Genomic DNA, 12,821 nt, shown 5'->3' on the forward strand with positions numbered 1-12,821 from the left:
GTAGTTGTTTCTGTAAGATCCATACAAAGACACACAGATTCACATTCAACTTGAAGCAGGGAGGCTAGCGCTCCCATCTCCTCTGAACCCTGCAATTGACCCCTGCTGGACTCCTGAACTCGACCAGGACATATTTTGCCTCCCACATTCCAAAACAGTCAGGATGTTCATTCAAACGCTGCATAGCTTCCACACAAAATATACCATAACAAATATAGTGAGGGAAGTTAAGAAAAAAGTGAGGAAGAAAGGGGACTTTCTGAATACTGATCTAGTAGCCCTCAGTGTCTAGGGCAATGGTCTTCAAACTTTTTAATGCCACGCTTGCAACCTTGTGTACAACAAATGTATCACCAGAAAGACAAATATATTTTTTGCAATTATTCTATAAAGCGGTCAGCTCCATTATCCCTTTCAGTAATGCACGGTTACCAGCATTCTGTTGCCAGCCAGGTCTCCCTAAAGTTTAAACAGATCCGTAGTGCGATCCTTTATCAGAAATAGGGGGAGTGACCTCGAGGGTTATTTGGAGACCCACCAGCACACATACCTTGACACGTACTCCCAGCCATGACAAAAGACTATGTTGAAGCAGGAGTCCCTGTTTCTGTCTAGCGTGTCATCCCTGTTCAGACATGTGCCTTGGTCTGTAGGTTCTGTAGGTTCTGCAGTATTGGTCTGTGTAGGTTTTGCACTTTCTAGTGGTTGAAGTTCATACTGTCTGTTTTCAGTGGAATGTATTTATACTAAACTGTACCTTGTTATGTATTTGTCTAGATGTAAATATGTGGGTTGGGTGTTTTCTCTGCATCTTTCAGTGGTTGGGCCCTGGTGAATCTATCGGCTGTTGATGTCCCTTGAAGCTTGTACCTTCCAGGATTAGCTCTTTGTAAATAATAAAGAAACAGACAGTTCTCTAGAGGATGAGTATCTGCCCCAAGTCTCCATGATAGCGGGAGGGGCTGGGTGCTGCTGAATGTACTCTTACTGGATGGCGGAAGCTGGGCTCCTTCGGGCAGCATTAACTACATCAGGAGACCGTGTGCTGGGGCCACAGAAATGACCGTAGCAGCAAAGCAGGGTTTGCATTGCCAAAAAAGCACATAGGCGTTTATTCTCAGTTGTATCAAGCGTTTCAGCAGTTAGTGTCATTTTCAATACAGGCTTTGCTCAGAATGTCTTCTGTTACTGGCCTCTGTACGTGGCACGGGCATCGCACCAAAAACTGGACTTGGAGCAGCAGGTGTGCTCTGCGGTGCAAGAGAACTATGCGCTGCGGGCGCAGGTGGAAGGGATGAGAAGAAAGGTGCTGAGTCGCGAGCTGATGGAGCCCGTGAGCTGGACTCTGGCCGGGCCGAGCCCGCCATTCCTCCTTGAATGTTGTGACTGTGTGTGATGGCAGAGAGCGTGTTCTGTCGCAAGGGCCTGGAGTGCCTTCTTTGCCAAAGTTAAGGTCCAACCACCTGATTTAGAGGCTGGCGGACCCTGAGAATGTCGATGTTGGTGCCTGTTCTGGCGCCGTCGCTGACATACTCCTCCGGCAGCCCCACGGAGTGCGACCCCTCGGATGTTAGCCTCCACCTAACTGCCCATTTAAGAGTAGGTGTTCAAATGGATTTTTTGCTGTCCATCCCCTCCAAGTAATACCGGGGGTCAGGGACAGTGTGTGGTCTGGTGAGTCCCCAAGTGAACCCTGAGTAACGTGGAAGCTCAGAATGGCCCAGCCCCCGCTGTGATGCACCCCCCCCCTCCCCGAAGACAGCCCAACCATACGGCAGACTCCATCCAGAGGCAGAACTCTACTCTCATTGCACTTACTCAGTGGGCCAGGGCATGTAAACGGGCACCCCACTCCCCCCAGAACCCCTGCTTAGCGAGCAAACCTACAACTAATCTGCGCCAGATACCAAAAAGGCCAAGTAATTGGCGAATGTGCGCCGTACAAAAAACAGAAGACATTACATTTCACGCCCGTTCCAAACATGTATTACGGTTTACGGCCGAACAAAGAGGGGGCACAAGTTAAATTATATTGGCGCATCGCAAAAAGGTCCCATGTGATCAGAACGTAAACAATAGACAATAGGAATCCCGCCCTCAAAAAAAGGTTCGTGCCTCGCCTAGTTCCTCCAGTTTTGTACAATGTGCGCGCGGGCCACTGCGATCTGTTTTTAATTATCCCGCCCTATTGTAAAAAGAAAAAGAAAAAAAAAAAACATGCTCGCGAGTGGTGCGCGCGCGCCACAGGGAAACATGTGTTTTCAATTATCACGCCCGTGTCTGGGCACAATAATTGAAACCACATGGCCTTTGGTGCGCGTAATAGACATCAATAGGCCATGGGCGGAGCAATGCGCCCGCCTTTGGCCTATTGCGTGCCTTCTTTGTGTAAAACACGCACTCAAAGGCCAATCGCGGAAGCCAAAAGGAAAAGCACACGCACGAGCGTGTGAGATTCCAGGCTCCCTTTTGAAACGCCATACAAAAGGTCTCTCGCTGCGCGAGCCCTAAAAATTAGTGTCAGAATGCATAATACCCGCTGTTCTGATCTGTCTTGACTGCAAACTGTTGCTGTGTGCCCAAGTATTACGACCTCTGCGAATAACCTAATACGTCCAGGCAGCCTGGTAGCTTCCCAGCCTGTATGAAGGAAAAGTGCTGCAAGCAAAGCGCCTATAACACAGCCAATAAGACACAATGGATTTGAAAGTGTGAATTAGCTGGGGCGTTAAGGTTTGGGGGGGGGGGGGGCGGGGTGGAGGGAACGAAGACATGAGAAGGCGGAAGGCAGACAGCTAGTTAGGGGCCGGGGTGGAGCCGTTGGACAGAACTGAACATCGCCAAGGAGGAGACGGGCTGGATTATGAATAGGGCTCCCGGTTTTCCGTTTAAACGGATTTTTACATATAAATACAGACGGGAAACAAGTTTTCCTTTGTCTGTATTTATATTTAGAAACGGAAAAATACGGGTAAATTTTGCAGCGCTGCCGTGATTCAGAGTTGCCGTGCCACGCCCCTGTTCTGATACTGGGAATTCCTTTCAGTGACGTGCTGTGGTGTGGACCTATTGGCTCAGGGTCTTCTAGTGACGGCCGTGACCCTGAGCCAATCCTGGTCGTATTGAAGCATCTATTTTAAACTTTTTTTTGTTGTTGTTGCTTGGGCGAGAGTAAATGAGCAGATAGTATGGGAAATAGTAAACACAAAGCAACGTATTGCTTGGTAATGCAACCGGCTTCCAACCTAGCCCGCTAAAGAAGAGACTCGTGGCAGGAAAATTTCGCGCTATTACACGGAATTTCACCTAAAGACCGTATTTTTCGCGACAAAGTGATACTTTTAGAGCTAATATTTTTCCGAAGACAAGTAATTGTATTTATGTGGCGCTTAGTAGTAAGGTGTAGAACTATGAGCACAATTTCAAGAGCTAAACGAGAAGACACTTTATTACTACGAGTGTATATTTATTGTCTACACAAGTGCTCCTGGCAGGCTGTGGAGAGGGTCGTAGACTTGCACAGTTTTGCCAAATGACGCGGGCGGCTGCCTCCTGAGGCTAGGAAGGGCCACAGATCACCGCTCCCCCCGTTTTGATTTATATTTTTTAGCTGACACCAGCATGTATATATTTCCGAATCGAAAGACCAAAATTAAATGTTTTGGGAACACATGCGTCCAATAAATCAAGCAAAAGGAACAATGGGTTTTCCCTTTTAGTAGGTGAAGACGTGAATTTAAACAGTGTCAGCTGTGTCGTCATGGATGTTGCGGCCACTGTAACCACCGTGAAAACGTCTGCAGCTGGTCCCCAATTGGAGCGTGCACACGCACATATTAAATTACGCGACTGTTTGCCTGGTGAATTTTATTGGCCAATGGTCTTAACATAAGCACAAAGCCGTCCGGTGGTAGGTGAATCTCAGTTGAGGCACGCACACACACTCTACTGTCACTCTCCTCTCCCCTTCCTTTAAACTGGAAGGCAGGTCATCTAAACGTATGCTTTCCACTGTGACTCAACTCAATTTAAAATGCAAAATAGTTAGAATTGTGAAAATGTTTTCAAATGTAGAGTTTAGGTAAAGAAAAACACGTAAAACCAAACATTACATAAAGGAAAACGGAAGAAAAGAAAAAAACGGCAGAATTGTTTTTCATCCTAGACATTTTTTAGGTCTCGCCTGACCCAGCGCATGCGCTGGTCTGGCGAGATTTATTGAGAGGGCTCCAAAAAGTGCTACCAGGCCAGCCTGGAGCTACAGTGCATGTGCGCGGGCGTGCGCGCCTCGCTTTACCGCGATTACTTTCACTCTAACGGCCGCTCTGATGTTTGATCGTGATCGCAATCACTTTTACTTTCGCGGCCGCACGGCCGCTTTGCATAGCCAATAGGTCACGCTTTTGGGACCTTCTAGTATTTAGTTATGCAACTGTTGCATGGCCTCGGGTTCCTGCCCTCCCTCCCCCACCCCATGGGGTTCTGGCTTCATGTGGTAGTGTCCAGGTTATGTTGCACATATAGGTGTTCAAGATATTTACTGGGTGACCTTGGGCACTAAAAAGCAGCGCTAGTGGCAATTTTGAAAGAAATCGAGCAGAAATGATGGGTTGTGGCTCCGTCCTTTTGGTGATAGAGCATTGTGGATTACTGTAAGGTTCTAGAAAGGTCAAATGAGATCCAAGATATTTTCAATATGGGATAGCAGACTAGAAGAGTGGCTGGAGGAGATGGTATTTGGAGCAAGATGTTGGGCTTGAAAGGTATTGTGTACTACAATGGCAAAGTTTTCAGATTAATGTATTGTGTTGACCAATAACAACCGAGCGCATGTGTGCATTGTTGATTTAAATAACTGCGGAAAAATACTAGCTGTAACGTCGTCTTTAGCTTGTGGCAAAAATAAATGTGGATAAATACAGATAAACTGGCCCAAAAATAAATATGGATAAATACAGACGGAAATGGCCGAAAAATAAATACCATAAAACCGGGAGCCCTAATTATGAAGGATCGTGTCTGCCGGCAGCTGCAAGAGTACACTTTCACCCTTGCTGCCCGCGACTTTCTTTTCTTCTGTGCGGCTTGGCCAACTCAATTTTTTCCATTATATTATATAGGGGCGGCCCCCATTGTTGAAGTGCAGCATGCTGTGCTGCTTAAGAAAAACATACAATATTGAAAAAAATCAAGATGGGCGAGTCGCGCGGCACCCATTGTTTAAGATGAAGTGAGGTGTGCAACGCTGCTTAAAAATATATAAGGAAGATAAGAAAAGGAAATATTATCGCCTCCCAATCCAACACATCAAGAAAGGATCTTTTGAGGAACTGTTTACCTTTACATGGGATTAACTAACTCCAGCCATTTTAAGTGCCTGCTAAAATCCTACTTCTCGAAAAAAAACTCTGAAACAATATGACCTGGCAGATAGTCGCTCGTTAGAAAGGCAGTTTCAAAGATGCTTAATGTGGAAAAACCCTTGCTTTGGTAAAAGAGTTTATTGAAGTGTCGCCCTGAAAAACTTTGGAATACATTTCTTGTGTAGTGCTGATGTTATACCACACTTTCTCTAACTACTTCTACAAAGTATGTTTAGTGACCCGATGCAACACCCAGTTATTTGAGTCAGAAACGCCTACAATTTACAAATGAATAAACTGTGGATTCCAGTTATGTTCTCCAAACCCCTCCTCAATGTCCACATAAATGAAGATCTACAAAAAAAGAAGCGAATGTATCACAGAGTGACTGGATGTCTGTGTAGGTCTAGGGTCTAGTCAATGAGTCGCCAACATATAAAAGATTAATGCACACTATTATTTCCAGCCTTGCTCCCTGTTTCATTCTTCCTCTTCATCTGATACTTGCCGTTCTAGCACACCCACCTGCTGACCCTTTTGTTTGGGTTTATTGTAGTTGTATTGTAGTCCATAGGATCGTGGGACCCCAAATTTAAAGACAATTGCAAAGACAGTAGGAATGACATGACACCTGTTTCTTTTTTCTATTACGTTTAAAATATATTAACTGTCTGCAGTCTGAGAAAGTATTTTCGAACAAGTTGCCTATACTTAAAAAGCAAACCCGGAACAGACACTACTGCACCAGACGTCAAGTGCCCCATGACGTTGAAACGCTCAACTCCTCCCTTCTGAATGTATGTCCTTGTGTAGGTCACACCACATGCGCGAACCTGCCGTAACATCTAATGGCATGTAACTAAGAACACACAACTAGACAGCGCATCAAAGAAGGAAACCACATCATTTAGGGAGCGGTTACGTCACTGGAACATTCTTTTGCCGAGTGTGATACACTCGGCTATCCAGCAGCTTCTCCTCTCTTACTAGGTGCCCAGGGCTACCCCAAGGAGCGCGCCAACAGGTGGACGGTAGGTGTGCCAGACAGAGACTATTGCAGACATTTCGGTATTAAAGAATGAAGGCGGCTAACTACTGAGCTTATAAATCTGTATGTGTGAATTGTGTACTGTTCCGACCATATTAACTATGGCTGGACGTTAGATAAGCTGAAAATTAAATTCAACGATAAACACTGATTCAGAAAGCCCTTGAGCATGCCGACTTAGCGTCCCGCAACGCACGGAACCCGACTTGTCCTCGGCGTGGTATTGCTAGTTTTTTGCCTTCACTTTACCGTGGGAGCGGGGCAGCATTGCAGGCTGTGCTTGGCCCACACTTTCTCGGTTACCATTGGACGGAGCTGAAGCAGGCTTGCCAATGGGCAATTCAGTCCAAGATTTCCTGCAGTTCACTCTAACAGCATGTATTCTATATGCTGCCCTCGTGGCACCGAGCCACTCGAGAGGTCACTGGTGCTTTTTTATTTTCAAACAAGTTGTGCAAGCCGCACTGCGGCTGCTGCTGTTAAAGCTTAAACCAGAGCTACTGAAATTAAAGCATAATATTTTCAGCGGCTGAAAAAGTACATTAAAAAAGTGCTTTGTGCTGCGCTGCTTATATAAACAATATGTTGCGAGCAGTCGCAAGATCGAGTTAGGTGAGATGCTGGTTAAACAAGCAAAGAAGCCCTGGAGATTGCATTGTCTCTACAAGTGCTGTTGAGGTGGGTAACGGTGTCAGTATTGATCTCTATAAAAGTATTAAAAAGAAATGCAGATACTTTTTTATGTTCTTTATAAAATGCATCTATGAGAAAGAACAGAGGATTGCCTTTTTTAGATTTAAAATAATTCCTCGTACTTTGAGATGCAAACACTCTGAAGATGGATGAACAATACACCTAACAGCCAACGTCATGAGAGGAGTGAAAAGTACTACCCTCGGCAGAGTCCAAGCCCACCCACTATTTATATTTTAAAAGAATTGCTAACTATAGGTCTACAGACAGATGCAAAGTCAAGTCTGACCTAAAAAGGGGTATACAAGTTAGGCTTAAACCGTTACATATCATATCTTCCCAGTACTGGGTCATCCCAAGGGTGCATGTGGTGCCACTGGATGAAGAGAACACTATTTTAATTCTCTTTTCAATCACCAGAAGCTAATCCAGCAACAGCTTGACACACTATGGGTTGAAAAACGAGCTAACATTTTGCCAGCATTCAATTCCTGTTCTCCATCTTTAAACCCATTATTTCCTTCACCTTACATTCAAAATGGGCCCATCTCTCTTGGACACCCCACATATAGAAGGGACAAGGAGAAGCTGCTGGTCAGACCGAGCCAAAAGTCTGGGCACAGTATTAGAGGCTGGAAAAATAGTCCGCAACAATAAACTTACTTTTTTGAATTTGTCATGTCCACAGGTTCCTCTCCCGTCAGTACTTCCGCCTTCACAGAAGAGTTCAAATCTTCACTTCTCGATAGCCCCAGCGATCTCCCTGTCCCTACTTCCGTCTTTATGAAATGTTCCCCTCCACTTTTGGGGTCTATTAGCCCTTTTTCCATTTTTATTTTCTTATTGTCCAGATTGTTAATGGGGGGATCCTGCTCGAGAGCCCGCTTCTGACTCCTTGTCCGGCACGCCTCCTCAGTCATGATAGATCTCTAGGATGCAAACATAAGAGACGTTACCAAAACCAAAACCTGACACTTTTGAAAAAGACTGCTCAAATCAACCAATATAGCGCCAACCAACACTGTTACAGCGTCATGACATAGTGCTGCGGATCGGGGAGGGACAAAGGGTCAACAATTGGACTGGCTATTACATTTATTTGTGGTGCTTGTACTGGTAAGCATGCGATTTGTACAGTTTTACATTTTGAAACGGTTTGTGTGAGTACGGAAGCAAAACGTCCGATTCATGCAAATGTGAATGGTGGAACAATACGAAAAAACGTTTCTGCGTGAAACATGCACGTCAAATGAGGAGTTAGACACGAGCACTACAAAACAGCAGCCACAACGAATATGAGAACAGCGGACACAGAAAACGTTAAGCCTGCATGTGAACAAGGGATACAGAGGGAAGGGGTACTATCTGCTTGACTTGAGGCAGCAGGCGCCAGTCCTACAGGGAATCAGCGACAGGCACCAGGAATGCTGCAGTTGGATCAGACCCTATAATACTGCCCCTGCCCGAATGGCGGGTTTTTCATCCACACAGCACAGGAGCACTGGGCAGCAATATGACACTTTAACCCATTTCCCACTCGTGAAGATACTGAATGCCAAAGGCACCACACTGGAGCCCAGACAGCCATGTCATTCTGCTTGCGATTGTCCGATTCAGGTGCAAGTAGCCACATCTCTACAGTGAACGCTCTACCTGATCCCTGCCTAGAAAGTGCGGAAAGCTAGAGCCACTGACCACCAGTGGTAGACAAGATGTCAGTGCAGTTAACCCTCAGGAAGGCAACCTTTCCTCATCCGCCACACTCAAAGATGCAACTCCCTGGTAATGGGCCTACCAAAAGAACTCTTCTAGACTCACCTCCGCCATCAGTCCCGCAATTCCTCATCACCAACCCCCTTGTGCCAGTGAAACACAACACCAGACACCTCCAGCATCAGTCCAGCAATTCCTCATCACTAACCGCCTTGTGCCAATGAATCACAACACCTGACACCTCCAGCATCAGTCCCGCAATTCCTCATCACTAACCGCCTTGTGCCAATGAATCACAACACCTGACACCTCCAGCATCAGTCCCGCAATTCCTCATCACCAACCGCCTTGTGCCAATGAATCACAACACCAGACACCTCCAGCATCTATCCCGCAATTCCTCATCACCAACCCCCTTGTGCCAGTGACTCACAACACTAGACACTTCCAGCATCTATCCCGTAGTTCCTAATCACCAACCTCCTTGTGCGAGTGACAACACCGTAAACCTCCAGCATCAGTCCCACAATTCCTCATCACCAACGCCCTTGTGCCAATGAATCACAACACCGGACACCTCTAGCATCAGTCCTGCAATTCCTCATCACCAACCCCCTTGTGCCAATGAATCACAACACCAGACACCTTGCCACCCAAAGCTAGTTTCCCCCCACCCCAGAGACACTCTACCCCATATATATACGAGTGTAACACGTGCAAGCCTTCAACTGAGGGCAGCCAGACCATGGGACCGAACAGTCATCAAGTACAGAGTGCCAAGCGAATGACAGTTCACTGACCACAGAAAGTTTAAGAGACAAGTCTTCAACAGAGTAGCCAAATCATGGGAGCAAACCATCACGGAGAGCACACAGTGCAAGACAGTGACCATCCACTGAGCACAGACAACTTATGGGACAACCCTCAACAGAGAAGATGCATCACAGGAATGAACAGTCACTGATCACACAGTGCCAAAGGAACGGTCTGCAATGGAGTGTAGAGAAGTTTATGGGATAGGTCCTTAGCAGCCAGGCTATATACACAAACTGTCATTCAGTACACACAATGCAAGGGAATGACCATTCTCTGAGCAGAGATAATCTGTGGCTCAGCCATCAGAGTAGACGACCCATGGGAACGACTGTTACACGGCTACCAAAATCTCCTTTTCTAGTGGATATAACTCCTCCCATGCACCTTACGCCAGTTCATTTTCCCAGGTCCTTGTCAGACTAGTAATTCACTTCGGGGACATCTTGATACCATAAACCGTCTGGCCCAATCTGTGTACTATTAACAAAAGGGAGCGACCAAGTGCACAATCTGTGAACTTACACATTTAAGAGTGGGTTACGTTATTAAGGCATGTGCCTTAAAGTAATGACAACAGACCAGGTGCCGAAAGTCCTGTGGGTAGCTCAGTTGTCAGGGGTTATGTGAATCGGACCTGCAGAATCATACGAAGTCACTGATGAACAACCCTGACTTAGACAGTGGCTGAATTATTTAACAGTAGTCATTACAAGTCATCTTCAGCAAACCATCTATCTTCTGTGAAGATACAGTAACAAAGTGGTTCTTAACCTTCTGACTTCTGTGGACCCTGACTTTATGATTACTAGAACCCAGAATCCCCACGGAATCTTTATTGGAATCCAAGGATCCCCACTAAGTCATTACTAGAAAACTGAGACCCCGGCATAAGCATTGTCAAGGATCTGAACGACAAAACAAAGAACACAGAAGCAAGCATTCATAAAATAAATACACCAATGATAAAATATTGCATTCTCAAACATTTTATAAAAAAATATAAAAATTGAAATTTTAATGCAAAGGTTTGTGCTGAACTACAATCAAATGAGGCCACTCGCTGTCCATACTGTATTCTGTTTGATGCGCCCCACAAATTAATCTGAGGATACCAACTTAATTTTTTGCCTCCAATTTCGAATGCTTCTACATTTACTAAATGTTTTACCGGTTTCAATTTTGCTTCGTTAGTGATATGCATTATTAATCTGTAATTGTTTAATTTTCTAAGCATTTGTACACCCAGAGTGGGTTTTGCGGACCCCCGGACAGCAGGTTAAGAACCACTGCGGTAAAGATCATCTCACACAAACTTGTTTTCTTTTTGTTACGTGGTGGACACTAGTTCAATGCATCGGCAGGAAGGCCTCTGGCTTCACGGTCATTTCAGAGCCCCCTTTCTAAGTTATGCGGTGGACACTAGTACAAAACATCGGCAGAAAGGCCTCTGGCTTCATGGTCATGTCAGAGCCCCCTTCTAGGCTCAAGGACACATCCACTCCAAAGGCTCCTTTTGTTTGCTATGTAGCTACAGCGTCTGCTGCTTGCTGGCAAGGACTACGGGTTCCGAGAAGGACACAAACAGTAACGAGAGATTCATTCCCGCGCTAGAAGCGTTCTTAATCAGCTGGCCTGTGGAAGGCGGCTAGAGGCAGACTTAAAAGACAAAAAGATCTACTTTCAACTACTGACACCACAATGCGGAAGACATGTCACATCAGAAAAAAAAAAATATTGTTTTTTTTTGTTTAGTACTTCAAAATGTAGTATACTCCGCATCGCCTTGTTTCTAATAGGTACTTGTAATATCTGGAATTTCACTAAATGTTACAATAAGCATACTGGTAGTGTCAGTGATATTTCCAAAATGGAGTTTGGAATTCCACGGCGCATATGCAAATAAACAGAGGAACAAATAAATAATACAATTAGATCTGATCCATTATTCTGAACAGTCGTCTACTACATTCAGGCAGCAATTCCTACAACCGATCACACAGCACACATTTGTAGGGATTAAAACTTTCTTGCATTTCCACTAGGGGTTGGGGATTTGGCACCTTGATGGTGACAGACAGTGCACTGGCTTTAGAAAAGCTTCGAAGGGGAGCTATTGATAAACCATGCTCGTCCCTGTAGATCATGGTGGCTTCGATAACAGGACCAGAAAATAAATAAAGGTGGTGATCGGCGATGCGCACATCTCATACCTTACAAGGACCCTTGCATATTGTTCCCACTTAACATACTCTTGGGATGAAATGGTCAAACAGCTTGTTTTGCATGCAGTGCCACCACTGTAGCGTGCACACAGATTTATTTAGGAGCATGGCAACCAGAAAACAAAATTCCCTACCAAATATAGGACTCTTCACCGCTACAATGCAAAGGGGGGGGCAGTTGGGAAACACTAAATGACTGAGAGGTGTAAAAGTAACCCAACCTAATGAAAACACAGACAGAGACGGTCATGCAACCAGCATGGCAAAGTAGGCCAGCATCCCAAATCTGCAATGAATAAAAAAACGCTATCCCTACATGGTGACATCCCGCCCCCCCCCCCATGTCCAAGTGGATGGAGGTGCCCAACCTGAGAGTCTTGAATCCTAGGGGACAGTAGGAAAGTGGGGACACCGCTAGTTTCCCTGGTGTTCAATTCTCACTGGCAGGCCAGGTGCCAGGGATTCATTACATTAGCAGTCAGGGGAACAAAGATCCCCTCAGACAAGTTTTTACCAACTCCTACCCCCATGATCGATCGGCGTACTATATGGATCAGTGTGGGGGAGGGAGGGGAGAAAAGGAGCATACAAGGAAAAGGGTCACCGAGTCTGCCCTCTGATCATCGAGAAACCAACCTGTTCTAATTATTCACACCACACACACATCATTTGTATGAATGCAGAGCTCATTACCAAAGGGATCCAGTGTCTATGTGTTCGTTTGTCTACACCCGTCTCTGAACAATACTTCTAAAGTCTACGGGTTTAAAGTGAATTGCACATATGACTGCCATACGGACAAACAAGCAGTCAGAATTAGAATGGGCCCCCAGGCACATATGGACACAAGCAAAGGAGGCAGGTCAATAACTTGGAAGAGGACCTTATGTGCATTCCCCAGAGCATGCGAAGGAGTATGGATCCCACCTCCCTCACCATGATGCGCCAAGTCGCCAGGTTCCCACC

General features: G+C 45.6%; 1 protein-coding gene across 9 annotated transcripts in view; it reads right to left on the reverse strand.

Annotated features, from left to right (window-relative positions):
- The window catches only part of GATAD2A (GATA zinc finger domain containing 2A), a 398,521-nt gene that overhangs the window by 275,844 nt on the left and 109,856 nt on the right, over positions 1-12,821 (reverse strand). For all 9 annotated transcript variants that reach the window (XM_085639718.1, XM_085639714.1, XM_085639716.1 and 6 more), the window contains one exon: positions 7,768-8,033. In XM_085639718.1, the coding sequence (XP_085495844.1) occupies positions 7,768-8,024 (257 nt within the window). In that variant the 5' untranslated portion in view covers positions 8,025-8,033. Of the gene's footprint in view, positions 1-7,767; positions 8,034-12,821 lie in introns of those variants that run through there.

Source organism: Triturus cristatus, chromosome 12 (genome assembly GCF_964204655.1).
Source record: "Triturus cristatus chromosome 12, aTriCri1.1, whole genome shotgun sequence".
Taxonomy (NCBI): Eukaryota; Metazoa; Chordata; class Amphibia; order Caudata; family Salamandridae; genus Triturus; species Triturus cristatus.